A 19,683-nucleotide genomic window follows, 5' to 3' on the forward strand; every position below is an offset into this window, starting at 1 on the left:
CCCAGCCCTCCCCGCAGCGCCCCTACCTCGCAGCCCCACGAGCCCGCAGAGGCAGCGCGGGCGCTTGGCGTGGGCCGCGAAAATCGAAGAGGTCCCGGCGTGACGTCAGCACAGAGGGGCAGGGACCGAGGCGGGACCAGGCGGGACGTGTGGGGCCACCGGGCAGGAGATGAGGGCCAGCTCGCTGCGGGGGCCGCACCCCGGCCTGCGCTCCCACCCAGCGCCGCGCAGGGCCACCGTGGGCAGCGTGCTGGCAGCAGCCCCTGGTCCCCAAGTGCGGCTTACAGCCCCTGACCTCTGGGTGCAGAGCAGGCTGGGACACACCTGACGCTCCAGAAATGCCTGAGGAGGGTGGGGGTGGGGCCTGAGATCTTAGAGCCCAGCAGGTGAGAGCGGTGAAGCCCAGCGCACAGAGTGGCCCCAGGTGAGGGAGGCCAGCCAGGCAGGCCCTGGCGTCAGGGTCACCCCAGTAATGACAGGGTGCAGCTCCAACTTCACCCCATGACAAGCAGCCCGGCCCGTCATCACTGCCCGTAGGGACTCCCTTTCATCTGGGGACAGCTGTTAGAATGTAAGCACCCTGTTTTCAGACCTTCTTACGCCAGCTCCACATACTAAACGCTTTACACGCTCAGCCTCGCACTCAACTGGGAGATGACGTGCCCTTTCCGTCTCGACACCCTCAGCAGCAGCCCCAGCAGGGGGCCCTGAGCCCTTGTCTACTAGACCAAGTGTCAGGTAGGGACCAGGGACAAGCACTGTGGAGGGGGCAGGGCAGGAAGGACATGGGGACCCAAAGGGAGAAGCTGCCTTTGGCCTTGGCGTTGGGGGCTGTGGGGTCTCCTTGGACGGAGCTCTGTGGGGAGGGTTCAGGGTCAGCGGCTGGTCACATGGCGGCCCAGGGAGCAGCAGTGGTAGCTCAGGAGTGCAGAGGGGGTTGGGCTAGGGTTGGAGAGGGGCTAGGGCAGGGGCCGTGGGGGGCTGGGGGTCCACAGCAAACCACACACCAAATGGAGCACCCCGTTAAATAGAGGGGGACCGGTTCTCCTGGGTGGGCGGCACCCTGCTGTGCCCTCGGTAGAGCTGGATGTGGGCCCCCTGCCACCCCTGGGGCCTCCCCACAGCTGGGAGGGACCCTGACGGACAGCTCTGGCACTGTGTCCCCACAGGGTGAGGCACGGGGCCGAGAGGCTCCTTTCTGGGGTTGGGGCTTTGGGCCCCTGCACTGGGACCTGCTCCTACCTGGGAGGGCTGTGTTCCCTCCCGGGACCCCCAGCCCCTCCCCGCCAGGCCCACCAGGCCCCCTTCCTGAGCGCTGACTTCCCAGGCCCTGAGCTCCCTGCAGCTGGGCTGGGCCCCCGGGAAGCGCAAGACGAAGGAAAACGACTCAGCACTACTGAGGAGTGGCTGGAGCACGGGCAGGTCCCAGTCCCCTCCCCGAAGCTGGGCAGGGCGTGGGGCCCGCTTCCCAGACAGAGGTGTTAATTCAAGCAGCTGCTATTCTGAGTCTCGGCTCTGCACCCAGGAAGCACAGTGAACAGGTCAGGGAACAGGCGCCGGGCGCAGTCCCCAAGGTCACCTGTGTGGCCAGGAGGAGTCTCCGCCCCCCAGGGGTGCTCCCCCTGCGCCTTTGGGAGGCCCAGAGCCCACCCCTGGCAGTCCAGCAGAGGGTTGCTGCCGGCTCCCCTGAGGCCTCTGTCCCCTCCCCCGGGGTTCTGTCTAGGGCCAGTGGGCTGGGGGACTTAGCCAGAGGGAGGGGCTCAAGACACACACCTTGACTGAGGGCCACTTTTTCTCCTGTCCTCAGGCCATCCCGGCTGGTCAGTGGCCTCCTGTCCCGTCCCCACAGCCAGCGGCCAGGAGGACAATGCTCCCACTCTGTCCAGGGCCAGCTGTGAGCGGGGCCCGGCCCCGTGCCCCCACCCCCAAGCAGGAGAGGGTCCCGAGGCCGGGGAGGAGCATTATCACGCTGGCTGCGACGTGGCCGCTCCCAGGCTGCCCTTCCGCTCTGAAGACCTTTACCATGAGGCCTCCGAGCCAACGCCGCGCCGGCTGCGGACGGCCAGCCTCCGGCCAGCCCGCCCACCCCTGCCCGCCCGGCCTCATTCTAGAGAAGTGCCCCCACGGATGGCTGAAGGATTTGTCACCATCGTCCCCAAAAATGCAAGGGACGGGAAATGATGCTATAACAACAGATGTCTATTGTAGAAGATTTGGAAAAATTTGAAAAATACAGAAAAACAAAAGAGAATACCCCGTACGCGACCATGAAGAGGGACCCTCCCTTAACGCTTGTCCCCCCCGCCCCGTCCTTCAGAAGTGTTTCTCCCCCACATGTGAACGTTTCCCAGGACTTGACACCGTCCTCCGCCCTGCCAGCCTCGGCTCCTAACGCCCGTCTGTGTCGCGAGCCGGTGGCCGGTGCCCTCCCCTGGTTGGGGACATTCCGGGTTTTCCTGGTTTCTCGTGATTTTACACGTAGATCTCCCCGGGGTAATCTCGTTTCCGTAAGCCCTCGTCACACAGGGATGGACTGTCCCCTCCCGGGATAAACTCCTACAAGGAGACCCCGACTCCCGTCCTACAGGTTCGACGCAAGTAGCCGCGAGGATTCTCCGCTGGCTACTGTGGGGACGGAGCGCGGACCCGTGAAATGTCCCGTTTGATCTTGGGGCGGCCGGGGGTCCGTGCCTCGCCCCCGCCCGGCCCTGTGCGGGGGCAGCTGGTGGAGCGGTGAGGTGTCAAGCCGCCCGGTCAGCACATGACATGGGAAACAGAAGTGCCCCCTACTCGCCAGAGGGATCCCTACCCTAAGGCCCAGGGCTGGGAGCCCAGAACAGAGCCAGCCCCCCGACAGCAGAGTCCGCCGGTCAGCCCGCCCCGGCCCTGCAAGTAGGACGCATTCGTCTCAGACTCCAGACCCCTCCCATACAGCTGCTTCGGTACAGCCAGTTCTGGAAATGGGCCATGATGTGGGTTCCCCGTCCTTTCCGCCAGACGACAAGGGTGCCACCCCCACCTCCGACTGGGCAGATCTGGTGGCCTGGATAGGCTGCTCCCCCCCACCCCGCACCTCAGCCTGTAACCCCAGCCTTGGGGACTGTGGGCGGCTGAGGACGTCTGCTCCTGGGCTCTGTGCCTGGCCATCCTCCTTCTTCCACTAGGTCTCGGCCCTGGAGGCACCTGGCGAAGTCACACAGGGGCTGGCATCTTGTAGAGGGGCCCACTGGGGGCCACACACCCCGCCAGATGGGAAGGGGGCAGTCTACAGGGCTTGGGGCTTTAGGTAGCTGTGGGGGCCGGCCTGGCCGAGGGTTCAGAGAGCAGAGATCTGTTATGGGGGTTCCTGGTGAGGCAGCCTTGGGGGCCACAAGCACTTTGCCTTTATGGAACCCAAACCTTTCCCCAGGCCCCTCTCCCCTCAGTGTTTCCCATCCCAGTAAACCTACTGTCCCTACCCCTTCCGCTCCCTCATCCCCACTGTCCCCAGGGAGGTCCGGTTGTCTGGTCGACCTCTGAACCCTTGACTGCCCCAGGCCAGGCCAGGCCACCAGGCCTCACCTGGCGACTGCCCCAGCCCCAGGCCAGGCCAGGCCACCAGGCCTCACCTGGATGGTGGCTCAGGGCACCCCCGTGGCCCCTCCCAAGCTACGCCCCACAGAAGCCTTCGAGGGTCTCCCCTTGCTCTTAGGACAAAGCCCACACTCCCCACTGGAGCCAAGGGCCCTGAGTGCCACGCACACCAGCTCCCGCCCTGGCCGGCTGTCAGCTTCCCCCGCAACCTCCGCTCCGTCCATCCGGTCACACGGCCTCTCTCACCTCTGGGGTCCGTCTGCCTAGAAGGACCTCCTCGCCTGGCGCCCTGCAACTCCCAGCCCAATCGGGATGAAGCCCCCACCTCGTGTGGGGCACAGACCTCAGGCCACCGTGCCTCGCGCCCGCCCTGTGCTTTGCTCCCCGCCTCCCCCCAGGCCTCGGCCCCGCACCTGGGCCTGAAGCGCCCTCCTCGCTTTGCCCAGACCATTCCCACCACACACCTAGGCTCAGGCCCAACGCTGCTCAGTCCTGGCCACGTGCTTCCCTGACACTCACAATACCTGGTCGGTGGCTGTCCCGCCCAGGGCCGCAGGCAGCCACGTTGGTCCTGTCCCCGAGTGAGTGCTCAGCCGGTGGAAGTGCCTCCAGCCTCCAGCGGCGCGTGACCCCGGCCCGGCACACTCCCCACTCCCCGTGACCCCGCAGTGGGGACACCCCCAAGCACACCCAGTACACCCACGTGGATGCGCACACTCACTCCCAGGCACGCCCCACACACGGTCACACACGCGTGCTCGCTCACGCCAGCCCCGCCACCGTGCTCCAACAGGAGCCGCTGCTGTTTGCCGCCTCTGCCTGCCGGCATGTTTGCCGAGCGGTTTCCATGGCGACACATCTTGGCTCAGACAGAAACAGACAGCGTAGGGAAGACGGTCTCCACGGAGGGGGCGAGGTTTGAGGTCTCTGGGCAGGCAGGGGGTGGGGGCTCCCATGCGTGGGGATGGCGCCCCCACCCTGACCTAGGCTGCTTCCGGAGAAGGCGGCTCAGGGACGACTCCTCTGGGCCACCAGCTTTGGGAGCTCACTTAGGTCATTCAGTCACTCAACAAACCTCTGTGCTGGCTGCAAGGCTGCCTGAGATGTAGGGCTGGCCCGTGTGGCACTCGCAGTAGAGTCCTGAGGCTGGACCGCTGTCCTCGCCTCGCCCTGAAGGCCCCCCAGGCAGATCGGCGGCCCCTGAGCACCACGGCCCAGCCGCCCACCCTCTCGGAGGCTGGCTCCACAGCATGGCTGTTGGGCCCCCCGCGTGGTGGGCCAGTTCCCCGCCCCTCCCTGAACCACCTACGCCCTTCGCTGTGCCTGTTGAGAGGTGAGCCCCGCTTCCTCGCCCTTGAGTCTAGCCTCCTCGCGACTCGCTGGGGCCAGTAAACGGTCACTGCCAGCTCTGAGCTGAGGCAGCGAGGGACATGCAGGCTTCTGCCTGCTCTGACGGGCTCCTGCGGTGGCACGAGAACGAGCCTGGGCTGGCCGGCTAGACGGTGAGGAAACATGAAGCCTGGGGCGTACCAGCGGAGGCCGCCCCAGACCAGCCAGACCCCCGCTGACCACAGACGCGCAGAGCAAGCCCGGAGCAGCCGGCCGGCCCCCAGACCTTTAGACCTATTAAAATCTCGTGTCAAGTCGCTGAAACCTCAACAGTTGTCACAAGGCAATAGCTAACTTTCAGCCTCTTTCACGGGCCCTAGTCAGCAGCCGCCCAACCTCATGCAGGCAGCACATGCTGGGTGCACTCAAAATTCCCTCGGACGCTGAGGACCAGGCCAGAGTGTGGGCTACACACAGACCTACTGCGTGCCGGCCCTGTGCCGGAACCGCGGGGTGCAGATGCGTGTGAGGCCCATCTCTGCCCCTGAGAGCCCACGGCACTGAGAGGGCAGCCTTAGGAGCCCGGGCCCACAGGCGGGGCACACCGGGGATCTGCCCAAGGCCTGCCACATGCCCCGTGCGGGAGCACACGGGTGTGGCCACAGCACCTGGCTAGGTCAGCCTTTCGTTGTCTTTATGTCTCGCTCCATGGGTGCCTGTCTGGGAACATTTCACTTCCTGGGTAACAGCACATATTAGGTCGAAGTTGGTGTCATGTTTTGGTCCCTGTCTACTGAGGGCGTGGCTCAGTGTGACTGCCCAGCGGGGCCCTAAGGGGCAGGGCCTGAGCTGAGTGCACATATTAGGTCGAAGTTGGTGTCATATTTTGGTCCGTCTACTGAGGGCGTGGCTCAGTGTGACTCCCCAGCGGGGCCCTAAGGGGCAGGGCCTGAGCTGAGGCACTTGTATCTGAGGGCCCCGACTTCTCCCACTGTCAGCACTTCGGAGTTCCTAACCTGATGGTTTTGAGTACGTTATCCAGTGTTAGTCACTGTCTGGCTGGCCCACATCATCTAGCCCGCTTTCCCGGGAAGAGAAATCTGCGTAGCAATGGTGCTGTTCGGCGGCTGCACCCTGATTGGGCATGGCAGACAAAGTCCATTCTGATTGGCTGCTGCCCTTTCGTCCAGAGAGCATTTGCTTGTACCCACCGGTACCTGTGCAGTGTCCAGATGGCGGTGTGGTAAGGGGAGGGAAGTCAGGGCCAGTCCTGCCAAAGTGGGGAGTATAGAGAAGCCCACCCCAATTTAAACTGCAAAGCCTGAGACAAAGCCCACTTGGTCACGAGATCTGATTTTTTTTACACACTGTTGGGTTCCATTCGCTAGTATTTTGAGGATTTTCACATCCACGATCATGAGAAACGGTCTCTAGTTTCCCTGTCTGTCTACATTTGGTATTAGGGTCGTGCTGGCCTCATAGTGAGTTAGGAAACAGTGCCTTTGCTTCTGCCTTCTGGAAGAGCTTGGAGAGGATTGCGATCACTTTTCTTTAGTGTTTGGTAGAATCCACCAGTAAACCCGTCTGAGTCTGGTGCTTTCTGTTTTGGCAGGTGATTAATAACGGATTCAACTTCTTTAATAGAAACGGGTCTTTTCAAATGACCTGTTTCGTGCGTGAGTTTTGGCAGTTTCAAGGAACTGGTCCGTTTCATTTAGGTTACGGGGCTTGTGGACAGACAGCTGTTCGCCGTATTTATGACCCTTTCCACGTTCAAGGATCTGCAATGATGTCTCGTCTTTCACTTCTGACCTTGGTAATCTGTGTCCTCTCTTCTTCCCTTAGCCTAGCTACAGGCTTATCGACTTTATTGATTTCTTCGAAAACCAGCTTTTCATTTAAGATGGCTCTATTGATTTCCTGTTTTTAATTGGCTTTCAGCTCTAATTGTTTTAATTTAATTTGCTCTTCTTCCGGTTTCCTAAGGTAGTACTGATTTTCGATGTCTTCTCTAACGTGGGCATCGATGCTGCGAACGTCCCTCTACGTGCTGCCTCCCCCGCACCCCACAGATTCTGAGGTCGTATTCTCATTTTCGCTTAGTTCGACTATTTCTAAGTCTCTCTTGATAATCGTCCTCTGACCGTGCTGAGGCCTTGGAACATTGGGACGCTCGCCTCTGGGAGGGAAACGGTGACATCCCCATTTTGCAGGCGGAGAAACAGGTTCCAGGAGGAGGTGACTCACAGCCTGAGTGGCAGAGCCGGACTGCTGCACCTGGTCCGTCCCCTCGGACTGGCCTGGACGTTACCACCGGCGGCACTACCTGCCTGGTCAAGATGATGAGCTTTGAACTGCTACAAACTTGGGGTGATTCTGGGGATTCAGAGCTGGAAACCTGGCTGGTCGGGCCTGGGGTCGCTGTCATGACGGGCCCGGGCATGAGGCTGGACAGTCTCCAGTCCGGGCTGATTGCTTTCTGCCTCAGTCACCCCCGGGGCACAGTGCGGTCCAGGCAGAGAACCCCCCCCATGCCCAGGAAGCACGTGGCCGTCTTACAGGAGGACCCCTCATCGGTCACTTCTCCGTGCGCCCACCAGGCCTGGGCCCACTCCCGGGCAGTCTTAGGACACGGCGCAGACTCGGTAGCACCATCAAATCCATTTATCCTTAGTAGAAAATAAGCCACTTTAATAATACATCAAAACGTGTGACTCTGACCTTGCTGGTGTCACCTGGTCCCGGCTTCCCTGAGGATCCCTTGTGCAGCCAGGCCGAGCTGGAGCCCCAGGGACCTGAGGAAGGGACAAGGCGCAGAGGCAGGAGGCCCAGGGAGGTCGCTGGGCCGCCTCAGTAGCAGTCGGCCTCGTTCTCCCCCAGGACGCCCACGGAGGCCAGCACGTCCTGCAGAAGCGACTGAGGGCTCTTCTCCACGTGGTCACTGCTCTCGGCCAGTGTGCCGCGGAGGCCGTCCAGGTCCATGGACCTCAGCACGGCCATCACAGCCCCGGGCTCCAGGTCCCCCAGGGGCTGGTCCTGCTCGCCCACCCGCCACCTCTGCAGGGCGGCCTCCACGGAGGCCACGTCAGGGCTGCCCCCCGCCTCCTGCAGACCGTCACAGGGACCAGCCTTGGCCCTCAGGAAGAGAAGGAGCTCGCAGGACTTCTGGGCCACAGGTCGGTCACAGTCAAACAAGGCTCGAAAGGCAAACTCAAAAAGCCGCACTCGGCAGAGGGCCTGCAGGGCCTGCGCCAGCCGGCTGGGTGGGACCACCTCAGGCGGGGCCACAGCATAGGGACAAGAGGAGCTGGGCTGGCTCAGCGTCTGAGCCAGGAACACCAGCGCCAGCTCGAGGCCCTGGGCCCGGACCTCCCAGTCCAGGTCCCGGCTCGCCACCTGGAGCACCCTGGCCACAAACCGCTCCATGTCCTCAGCCACTTCGGCATGGCCGTCCCTCAGCCACTCGGTGAAGACCTGCATGACAGCCCTCCGGGGGAAGCCCTCTGAGTCTGTGGAGAGGATGTGCAGAAGGTCCTGGAGTGGGCTCCTCTGGAGGACGAGAGGAGGGGGGGGCGGGGCTGCATGTGATGCGGGCACAGCGGGGGAGCCCACGAGAGCCGCCCTGCCAGTTGACGGCTAGTCTGGTCTGCCTCCTCCAGGCAGTGTCCTCCGGCCCTCCCTGTGCCCACTGGTCAAACAAGGGTGACCACCTCCAAGAGACAGGTGCCAGGAGGCTGAGTGGAAGATTTGGGGACGTGCTCAGCAGCCCTGGCCCTGGACCGCCCATGCCCGAGGATCGCCATGGCTGCAGGAAATACCGCCTCCTACCTGCTGGCCTCCCGGGTGCCCGGGGCTGGCGGAGGTGGCATGCAGCCCGTGGCCAGAGAGCTGCCCCAGGGCGGTCACGGCGCTGGCTCGGACATAGCGCTCAGGGTCACGCAGGAGCTGCTCGGCGAGCGCGGGCACCTCAGAAGCCAGGAGCACATGTTGGAAGCCGGCCTGTCCTGGGGGTCCGAGCAGCCACAGCAGCTGTGATCCCGGCTTGAGCCACGGTCACCCCAACTTCCCGAGGGCAGCCCAGGAGTCCAGGTCCCGAGGCGCACCTCCACGTGCACCGCACTCACCTCCCCAGTGTCTGGTCACCTGCGTCAGGAACTCAAGGCCCGAGTCCCTCACCTCCCAGCAGGGGCTGCACAGACGTTTCTGCAGCACGGCCAGCAGCTCTGGCAGGGGCGGGGGCATCACAGTGGCTGGGTCACACCGCCCACTTCCCTGCCAGGCCCGGCCGCCTCCACCCCGCGACCCCCTGGCTTACTCCGGGGAGAAGGCAGGTTACCTCTGAGGAAGAGCTGAAGTTTGGGGTCCAGGTCACAGCAGCCAGGAGCCTTGGGCAAGCTCAGGAGCCACCTGAGCGTGGCCTGGAAGGCCTTCTTCAGCACCTGGGCGGGCAGAGCGGGGCTGCAGGGCCAGCAGGGCGAGCCGGCCCGCCTCCCCGCGTCCACCTCGTGTGCCCCTTCCCCCGCCCCGGCGTGTGCGTGGGGACGGGGTGCAGGGGAATGGAGCACTGGGCTTCGTTTCTACGAGGCAGCAGCATCAAGCAGCAGCAGAACGGGCCTCCCAGCCGGTGGGAGAAGAGGCCGCCCTCGTCAGAAATGTCTGCTGCTGGGGAGGCGGGACTTCGGCCCCCGACACGGGAAACCGCCCAGAGTGCCCGTCCCCCAAAGCCCCAGGGACCAGCAGGCCTTGTGTCCAACTCTCCCCACGGCCAGCTCAGGGCGTGTGGCGTTAACTGCACGCACCAGGGCCTGACTCAACCACGGGGCTAGGAGAGCGGGTACGTTTGCAGGACATGTCGCTAAGGGTTCGGACCCCAAACACAGGGCCACCTGGCTCCAGCTCACGCGCCCCGTGGGGAATCCCCGTGAGAAACTGGCCCAAAGTGCCCCGAGCACTGGTTTTCAACAATGCCCGGCCATAGACAACACCCCGTGCCATCATCTGCCCCTTGAAACTGTGAAATGACCCTGGCCCCGCTGAAGGCCTACAGAGTGTCCCTCTCCTCTGCGCCCTCCCCCTCCTCCCCTGCACCCCATGCTGGTACCATGGGGCTGGAGTCGGGGCTCTCAAGGTACGCCAGGAGAACAGCCAACACCTGCGTCACCAACTCTTGTGGGCCTGAGACAGACATGGGTGCACAGGAGGGGGTGCGTCAGCCCGAGCAGAGCGGGGGACAGAGACCATCGGCCAGCTCCCAGCCCTGGAGCCGACACAGAGGACAGCAGCCCCGGGACGCAAACGAACGCTGCCCAGAACCTGGGCTGTGCACGATGGCACTGTCACTCACCTGTCCCCTGAGACAGCGTCCCCAGGAAGTCGAGGGCTGCTCGCTGGACACGGACGCACCCCGCTAGCAGCACGCAGAGGCGGCCCCCCACGTCGGAGGCAGGGGCTGCCGAGCCCCTGCACAACTGCAGGATGGTCACCGCAGCCCCAAGCAGAAGCGCCTGGGGCCAGGGCGAGGGGCGCTGGGGCTGCGGGCAGAACAGCGACTCAGCACAGGCCCGAGCCCGGGGGCTGCGTGGACGCAGGCCAGGGCCGCACCTACCATGGGCTGCAGAAGCTCCAGGTGGGCCAGGGTCTGGCACAGGAGAGCCACACAGGCCGGCCTGGAGGACAGGAGTGCATCCACTGTCACCGAGGCACTCGTGGTCCCACCCAGCAAGCCTGCAGGTCAAACCAGAAACAGCTCCCAGTTAGGGGGCGTGTCAGCATTGTCATCTCAGGCCTTGGGGCCAGTCGCCAAGCCCTCGGCCACCATCCCACGTCAGAAACTAGGACAGGAGATTCCACGCAGGTGGCTCGCTCGGGGTGACGTCCAGCTGGCCAGAGCTGGGGTCTGAACCTGTCTGCAGGGATCTCAAACAGTTGAGCCCAGCTGTCCCCAGAGCCATTCGGTCAAGGGGCTCAGCTCTACGCACGACACTGGCACCAGCCACAAACGCCGGGTCCCCTTCTCTAATCCTTGACCTGTCGGGCGGCTGAAGAGGCACAGCAGAGGAAACCCAGTCGCCTGTCCCAGAACCCAGGCGGGTCCAGTGGGTGAGTGCCAGGCCCTCGGCAATCAGCACCCTGCGGTAGGAAGAGAAGGCCGCCCCACCCTCCGGCCACCATGATGCCCACTGGGGGGGATACTGCCTGGTCACTACAGCAACACAACGTGTAGACACGGCCGCAACCACGGCTGGGACAGCACGCGGGCACCTGCTGCCCATCGGCCTGCCCCGACCCCAGGGTCCCATCCTCCCGTGCCCGTACACCCTTCTCTGGAGGCACACCTGGGGGCCTGGTGGCCTGGGCAGTGGCTTTCAGGACACAGACCAGGGGCTGGAGAAGGACAGCAAAGGCCTGGGTGCTCAGCGCCTGTGGACTGAGGACAGAGGACACAGTGAGTGCTGCCCCCTACTCTAAGGCATGCTGGCACCCTCCCGATGGCCTTGAGAAGTCTGGGGCGGAGTGCCTGGTGCTAGGCATCTAGACACCCCCCTGACGAATGGCTCCTGCGGGCACTGTGACAGGCCCCCAGACCACTGGCGTGGGTCTCCACAGGAGCTGTTAGGAAGCACCTCCCCAGATCCCAGGGGCACCCCTTCGGCAGCCCGGCCACACCCACCCCAATGGGCAGCGCCTGCTGAGGGCCATGGAGAAGTCCCAGCTCCAGAGCATTCCCAGCATGCCATCTCTGGGCCGGTGGAGATGGCCCTTCCTACATTCTGGAAGATGACCTTGCCCGCGTGCTTGCGCCGGGCTGGGGTGGGGGGCTAGGCCAGCACAGAGCTCTCCCGCCAGGCCCGCTGCCCAGCCCTCCACCCACCTCAGTCCCTGCCCTCTCTCTGAACACCGGGAAGCCCTGGAGACCAGAGCCAGGCTTCTCCTCTGGGGAGTGGGTCCGGAGGCCACTTTCACCCTGGCCTGGGCACGACTGGTTCTCATCTGCCCGGAACCCTGGAAGCCGCCCTCGTCCTCCCCGCCTCTCCGGCCGCACACACGCTGCCAGGCCGGACACGCAGCCCTCTCCCTCCAGGAACCTGTCAGCTGCCCTGCCCACCTGGCCCCCCCACCGCCCACGGCCCCAGGGTGTGCCCATAGTGGTGGTCCAAGGTCCACAAGCTGAGGCCGCTAGGGCAAGGGCAGCAGGGTGAGTGGGTCCTGGGTACAAGCCCAGCCCAGCCGCACAGAGAAGCTCCGAGAGTTGGCTTTATCTCTGCGGAGCCTATAAAGCTTTTGCTAGAAAAAGTTTTTCTGTTCCTAGAGATTGCGAAAGCCACCGCCTCCACCAGGGCCTTGGCAGTGACCCAGGCCTGGCCCGGCTGCACACAGCCTGGCACGTCCCGGACAGCAGCCTCCAACTGTCCTCTGGCTTCCCAGCTCCCCGAAGTCCCTTGACCGTTCGCCTGCCCCTACACACGATGAACCCCCATCCTTACCAGTCCTGCAGTTTCAGGATCCCCAAAGCCAGAGGCCCGGCTTGTGTGGGGCTCAGATGGCTCAGAGCCTGTGCCAACGTCTCCCACAGGCCACAGTCGGAACTCAGCACAGGAGAACTGCAAAGAGGGACCCCAGAAAGTTACTCCTCTCCCGCCTCCAAAGGCACGCGGGCCCAGCGGGACTGGCCGGCCCTGGGGCGGGGCGCACCCAGCAGGACAGAAGGTCCTCCCCAGGCGCGCTGGCTTCCGGTCCCCTGCTGTCCTGTCCTCGAGCCATGCTCTCAGGGAGCTGACGAGACACCGCCCCAAGGCTTCCCGAGGCAAGGCGGCGCCCCAACCCCTGCCCCGCCCCCGCTGCGCCCCGGGGGGCCTGACCGGGCCACACTGAGGAGGAGGTCCACCAGCGGGTGTGCGGCGGGGATGGGGTCTTTCTCGAGCAGACGGGCCACGAGGGGACTCAGCCGCACCCAGAGGACCTGTGTCCAAGGGCTGTGGCAGTGCCCGAACATGGTGGTCAGGGCATTCAGGGCTCGTGCAACCCGCGGGGTGGCAGGGGAGCGCAGGGCCTCTTCAAGGTGGCCCACGATCCTCTGGGCACACGCCGGCCAGTCGCAGGCCTGCGGACCAGGGTGTCCCTGGGCATGGCCTTGCATGGACAGGCCCAGGATGTGCGCCAGCAGCTGCCCGGCTGCCGAGGCCACGAACAGGCTGGAATCTTCCTGCAGGGAGAAGATGGTGTCCAGGATGCCTGGTGGGGCGGGCGGAGAAAACAAGGTTCAGCGGGGGGCTGCAGGGGGGCTACACTGCGGGGCAGCCTTAGCCAGCAGACTCCAGACCTCAGGGCCAGGGCCTAACCACCGCCCCAGGAGGGGCACCACCAGAGGCCGACCGGCCCTGCTTGGGAGCCGGAGCTGGAGGCCGGGTGACCAGCGCCACCTCCTGGGGCTTTACCCACAGAAGCCTCGGCCTCTCCCAGTCACTTCCAAAGCCACCCAATGCTGGGCCTCAGCTACGGGCCAAAGGGCACTGACCCCCGGCCACCCCACATGTTCCTCACAGCCGCCCGTGACACCACGGCCACTTGCAGGGAAGAGAAGATGGCCGGCGAGGTGCGGGAGCAGCCTGCGGCCGCGCAGTGACAGGCGGGCACTCACCGTGGTCAGCCAGGACGTGCAGGGCGCTGGGGTGCCGTGCCAGGGAGCGCAGGCCCTGGGTCCAGCCGCTGCGGACCGCGGGCGCCGTCCAGGCTGTTCCGCCCCGCGGGCCCAGCTCCCCAAAGAGCCCGGGCAGCAGCTCCCCCTGCTGGGAAGAGGAGAAGGAAGTGGGGACCCGGACGGGCACGTCAGAGGTGGCTCACCTATTCTCGGGCCGCCCAGGCGCTTCACGGAACTGTCGCAAGTGCTGCCCACAGCCGGGGGCAGCTGGGCCCCGGGAGGCGGTGGGTGGCCACCAGGGCTGGCCAGCGGCAGCCACAGCGCTGCTAACTGCCTCCAAGAAGAGGCCTTTGGGAGATCGGCCGGGTTTTAAATGGAGGCTCATCAACCTTGTCACTTTACCTCCGAAATCTCCCCCCAAAGCAGCACTGCCAGCTTCGTCCCTGGAGGCTGGCAGCTGACACGGCGTTCTGTGCTCGAGGACCCCACGGGTCTCCACAGCCCATGAGCACCTGGGCTTGGCGCACAGGGTCTGCCAGGGCACCATCCAGCTCCAGGTGTCCCCACCCGGGGGCCCCCCACTCAAACACTTTCCAACCAGCTGTGAGCCCAGCATCCTTACAGAGTTAACTCTCCACCCCAACCCCTCAGCTCACAGATGTCCATGGCAAAATTTCCTGCCACACACGAAAGATTCTTGGCCACCACTGGGACACGCTGGTGCCGACTCTGCCTGAGCAAGCCCACTGGTGTGGTTACCTGCTGAGCCCAGGCTGCCTCGCTGGCAGCACGGTGCTCAGAGCCTGTGACCAGCCCAATCCAGACCTCAGGGCGTCGCACCCTCAAGGGACAGAACCTTCGATCATCTCAGGCTTCAGGACAAGAGACCCCAGGGCCTCGGAGATGTGCTCCCGACCACTCAAGGACAGAGGCCTAACTCTACGCAGCCACGAGGCCTGATGGGTGCCACCAGCTGCTCACAGCGCACCCTCCGTGGGATCTGCCTTCACCTAAGGGGGCCCCCAGAGTTACAACCCCTCCCCAGGGGCAGCTCGCAGCCAACAGGAGGGCACAAAGGCCCAGCCTCCCGTAGACTGTCTGCACGTCCCTGGCCTTCCAACAGCACCAAAAACGAGCAGCTGGCCACGGAGGACGCTTGGGGCTGCCGGGCCACCTCGGTGTCTGTGAAGTGGCAGCTGAAGAGCGGACAGGAGGCTGGCCCAATGCTGTGGGCCCAGGAAGAGACAGCCACCCTCACCCTGCAGCCCAGAGCCTGCGCCTAGCCCGTGCCCCTCGTCCCTGCACACAGGGGACGAACTACCAGACTGAGGGCAGCCAGCAGCCTTTCCAGCCTCCAGAGCCACGGGAACTCAGGGAATTCACGACGCAGGGACAGGCCATCCGCTTGTGACCAGGAATTCACTGTCAGAAAGGCAGGTGGTGAGACAGGTTACTGAAGCAGCCAGGCTTATGGGCCTAGTGGATCTGCCGGCCCCGCAGGGCTCCACGCGGTCCGTCGATGTCTGCTCGTTCAGGAAACGGAGGCAGAGTCCCGACCCGCTTGCTGGCCACGCCCCCAGGATGACATGAAAGCGACTTTGCAAACTCCCGAGGGCTTTACGAGATGAAGTGCCATCGGCGAGGGGGGACGAGTGCACGTGAGGACGGCAAGCACTGCTCCACGCAGCGAGAAGTCCTGGAAAGTCGGCCCCACAGCGGGCTGGGCTGGGCGGGGCTCCTCGAGTCTGCGGTGGCTGGACTGAGGGGCACCCATACCGTCCTCGCCAGGCCACCAACACGGCACAGCCTTCCTGGGGCTCATAGAAAATAGATGTGCCTCTATGTGAGCTGGTGAGGCTCTGTGAGGTGCCGAGGGGTGCCATCGCCATGACTGGCAGGGCCGGACAGGCTCGCGTCAGGCATCACCCAACAGACCCAGCTGTGGCCGTCAGGGGTGCACGAAGCTGGAACGCGCACAGCTCTGAGGGACTCTCCAAGTCCCCGTGCCTCGTTGCTAAGTAGAAGTTTTCATTAGTCAGCCATCATTCAACAGGACTAAGTGCTAGGCCTGAGGTCTCAGCTACCCCTCAGGGCACCCGCGACAGGCACGCCCCTCGCCTCTGTGCTGGGAAGAAGGTGAGGCCCAGGGCACAAACCTAGGCCAGCACGTCCAGTGGGCAGTATCGGAGCAGAGTGGAGCCCGGCTCTGCCTCAGTCCAGAGAGAGCGCCCTTCGCCCCGACACTGCTCCTGGTGAGTTTTCAAAGGGGATTCCACTCAGGAATAAAACCCTTTCGGTACAAGACACGGGGACAGGGGTTGTGGCAGCTGCCACTGCTTTATGCACCTGCAGGAGAATGCCACGCACCTCTCAGCAGCCCGCTCAGGTGGGAGGACCAGGCTCACCTGAAGGTACTGGAAACAGCTTTCCTGGGCCGCGAATATCCCGGCGAGGCGGAGTGAGAACGAGAGGGTTCCAGGACTCAGGTCCTGCGACACCAGCACGCGGGACAGCAGCTCCACCAGGCACGGGTTCTCCTGCAACAGCAGCACGCTGGACCCTGGACACGGGCCCAGCCAGGGCGCGTCACCAGGGGCACAGGGCAACATGTCCCTCAGAGGACCACTCTTCCGGCTGCTCCCAGACACCTTTCTTGCAAGTTGTTAGACTTAACAGTCTCACAGGGAGAAAATATTTGCAACAATTGCAACAAATGATTTGTCACTTTAGTTTAACGCAGACACCTAGAAAGCCAACACATCAACCGCAGGTAAAAGATGCGAACAGGAAATACAAATGGCCAACAAACCCCAAAAGATGTTGTGTCTTGCTGATTGTGAAACAGAACTGCAAATTCAAGCAAAAGACCATTTCTTCCTCTCAAATGGATTCTTTTATCTTAAACTGAGAGTACCTGACGCAAGGAAATCCTATGGCACAGGCATCCTTGCCCGGCCTGGCCGTGAAACCCCTGCGGGTCAGAGCACCATGGGGTTGCCATCCTCACGTGTAATCATCCACCCCGGGCAGAGGCCAGGGAGCCCACGAGGGTCCTCGCTGAAGATCTACTGCAGACTGAGGTTCCGGAAGGAACAGAGAAGAAAGGCAGCAAGAAGCAAGGACACCAACAGACACGTGGGCAAATCTCAAAAGGCACCGACGTTAAAAGTCAGTGACAACTTTGGAAGGGTTTTAAGACAGACTCGAAACACCAGACGATGATAACACGCAAGAGCCTGTGGGGCTGGAGCGAGAGAGCTCTAATGTCCTCACGCTGTGTCGAGCAGAGGACAGACACTCTACTTACTTTGAGACCCTTTCATCCGGTTTGCCTGTAAGGGTAACCACTAAAGAACGTAAACGGAATAACTTCAAAGCCAGAAGAAAGAGTTTAAAAACCCCAAAAGCTTTATCAGCAGAGGGCAGAAGGAAAAAGCAGGAAAAAGGAGCAAGACACGGAAAACTTTAAAAAATACAAAAGAATATGGTGCAAATGGATTCAGATGTAACAGTAAACTCAACATATGAAACAGGTTAAACTGTTAACTGAGCTGCTCCGATGAAACTAAGAGCCGAAGGCTAGCAGCGGACTGTTTACACCAAGTGACGGAGCGTGACAACACAGACGGCCCAGAACGAATGGGTGAAAAGAGGCAGGAGGCAAATTCTAATTTTAAAAAAGCTCGTATGGCAAGAGTAAAATCAGACAAAACTGACTTCAAAGCAAAAAGCATCATCAGTGCTACCGGAAGGAAGTCATTGTTCAAAGAGACAAATCCCAAAAGATTTTACGTTCTAAGCCTGCGAATACCTAACCCAACTTCAAAGTCCATAGAGGAAAAGAAAAGAATTCCAAAGAGAAATTGTCGAATCAACAATCCTAGTGTAAGATTCTTCCAACGTTTCAGAAACATTAAGACAAATTATCAAAAGCATAACAAGTTTGAACATGAACTAAGGAACAAGTACAGAAACTATGTAGCTAGAAGACAGGAAAGCGGAAGGATGAGCTGCTAATGGGTACCAGGTTTCTTTCTGGGAAATACAATGTTGCAAAATTAGATTGTAGAGATAGCTGTGCAATCCCTTAAATTTACTAAAAGCCATTGAATTGTATACTTTAGATGGGTCAACTGCATGGTACGTACGTTGTAACTCGATAAAGCTGTTCAAAAATAATTTTTTAAAATTTCACTACAAACAAGGCCACAATTCGAGGAGTCTACAGATACCAAAAAACTATATCATAGAGCAAAACCCATAGAACGTTTGCAAAAACTGCCTGTGCAGTGCCTCAATCAAACCTCAACAAACGTAAAAGAAGTGAAATACATTTTCTAAGTCGTGAGACAAATTAGAAATCAATAATAAAGACTAAAAAAACCCTACCTTTTGAACCTAAAAGATAGCCTTTAAAGTGATTTGTGAATAAAGAAAAACAATCACAATGAAAAGCATAGTAAAACTTGCAGAGTGCAACTAAACACTTTCAGAAAAATGTGTAGCCTTGGATACATGTGTTAGAAAATAAGAAAGACCTAGATATTCAACTCCAAAAAGAACAGCATAAACTAAGGATGTTAACAAATAGCATAACCATCCTAAAGCAATCATCAGCCAAGAGACCATTTTTACATGAGAAGATTTATGCACGAGGGAAGCCATTGTGCCCTTATTTACAATAACGAAGCATTAGAAACATCATCTAGTGAGAGTGCAATGACCACATAAATACAGTGAATGACGAAGTCAGTAAAATCACCATGTCCATGTGGAAAACGCCCACTATGACGGTAAGAGAACAGGCAAGACTCCAAATCGTATCATGGTGCAACCTTGTTTTCATGAAAACAACACAGCTTTATGATGTGTTAAGAAAAAAGGCTGGAAGGAACCAAAAATGTTGATGGTGCTTTAACTTTCCTCTTTACTCCTCTGTGTTCGAGCTTTATTTAAAGAATATGTATTACTTTCATAATCAGAGAGAAAACAAAACTGATTTTTTAACAAAGAAACAAACAAAAAAATGCCTTGAGAACAAAAAAATTAGTGTGTCTACGCCCCCCGCAGCCAGCTAGCATGGACTGACCACAGGGAGCCCTGGTCCTGGCTGGAATCAGCTAAGACCACGGAATTTCATCTCCCACTCTCCTGATTACTCCCTGGGCTTCAGCTTGACGTGTTCCCAGTTACCCAGGGGGACTCTAGCAGATGGACATCCCTCCTCCGGCCAGGGAAGCCCTGTGCACCCTCTGGAGAAGTCGACAGCAGCACCCTCACCCTTACCTGCTTCAGTTACCGTTTTAAACCAGTCTAGCAGCTTCTCCAAGCAGGTGTCATCTGCCACAGGCTGCCTGGGGTCCACCAGAACAGCACAGAGAGCCGGGAGGAGCTGGGAACACTCTGGGTCCATGATGAAACCAGGGATTCGTCCCAGGCCAGGCGGCTATCAGCTCGCTGCAGGGAGGAGTGCAAAGCCTCAGCCTGGGTGGGGCTGGAGGTGACCGAGGTGGCAGCGCTGGGAGGAAGTACGGTGTAAACCACAAGGCCTAACTTAGGGGCTCGAAGCTGCCAACCTTGGGCTCTGGTGGGAGGGGAAAAAGCACGACGCGCGCCTAGGCCGCGGGAGGGCCAGAGTCGGGGTGTGTGCACGTTCTGGGGCGGCCACGAACACAGGGCAAGCACGTCTTGGTCCGGGCTGGAAGTGTGTCTGTCCCTCCCAGAGTCAGTGCGTCTGCACCCGACACCCCTCCGGCCAGCAGCGTGCACCGAAGGAAGGCGCTCCGTCCACACTGCCGCCCCCGACCCCCGACCCCGGGCCGGGGCGTGCACCTGCGTGTCGGGCCTGGGAGGGGCGGGGGCCCTCGTGCCTGCGCATTAACATGCACGCCAGGCGGAATAACCATAAGCGGCCTGTGGTCAGGGAGCGCAGCGGCAGGGGCTGGGTGGCCAGTGACTCTGCCGGGGTCAGGGCTCCCCCGGGCGAGGCAGGGCCCCTGAGGAAGGAACCCTTCCTGCAGTTTGGGGTCACTCTTAGGCCTATGGACCCGTCCACGAGGACCGCGAGCCCGCGACCGCGGTGGCGCTGAAATCCAGCCCAGACCACGCACGCCGGTGCCGGGCAGCTCCCCTGGCCTCACTGC

The 19,683-nt window shown here is 61.3% G+C and overlaps 1 protein-coding gene across 3 annotated transcripts; it reads right to left on the reverse strand.

Moving 5' to 3' along the window:
• Window positions 1–7,569: 7,569 nt before the first annotated feature.
• BRAT1 (BRCA1 associated ATM activator 1) lies at window positions 7,570–19,677 on the reverse strand. Of its 3 annotated transcripts, none has more exons than XM_015592499.2 (14): window positions 19,373–19,677; window positions 18,827–18,997; window positions 15,946–16,100; window positions 13,541–13,688; window positions 12,762–13,134; window positions 12,387–12,503; window positions 11,238–11,329; window positions 10,508–10,626; window positions 10,247–10,433; window positions 10,004–10,077; window positions 9,239–9,341; window positions 9,027–9,125; window positions 8,731–8,906; window positions 7,570–8,451 (listed from the first exon to the last, which is right to left on the reverse strand). In XM_015592499.2, exons 2-14 carry the CDS (start codon window positions 18,951–18,953, stop codon window positions 7,753–7,755), a joined length of 2,469 nt encoding a protein of 822 aa, XP_015447985.1. In that variant the 5' UTR covers window positions 18,954–18,997; window positions 19,373–19,677; the 3' UTR covers window positions 7,570–7,752. The 3 variants fall into 3 exon arrangements, with proteins under 3 accessions (XP_015447985.1, XP_006915933.1, XP_024905344.1); XM_006915871.3 differs by having other exon boundaries at window positions 19,117–19,677; XM_025049576.1 differs by having other exon boundaries at window positions 13,541–13,685; window positions 18,827–19,677.
• Between the last annotated feature and the right edge of the window lie 6 nt (window positions 19,678–19,683).

The sequence above is a fragment of the Pteropus alecto genome, unplaced genomic scaffold, assembly GCF_000325575.1.
Source record: "Pteropus alecto unplaced genomic scaffold, ASM32557v1 scaffold56, whole genome shotgun sequence".
In the NCBI taxonomy this organism is placed as follows: Eukaryota; Metazoa; Chordata; class Mammalia; order Chiroptera; family Pteropodidae; genus Pteropus; species Pteropus alecto.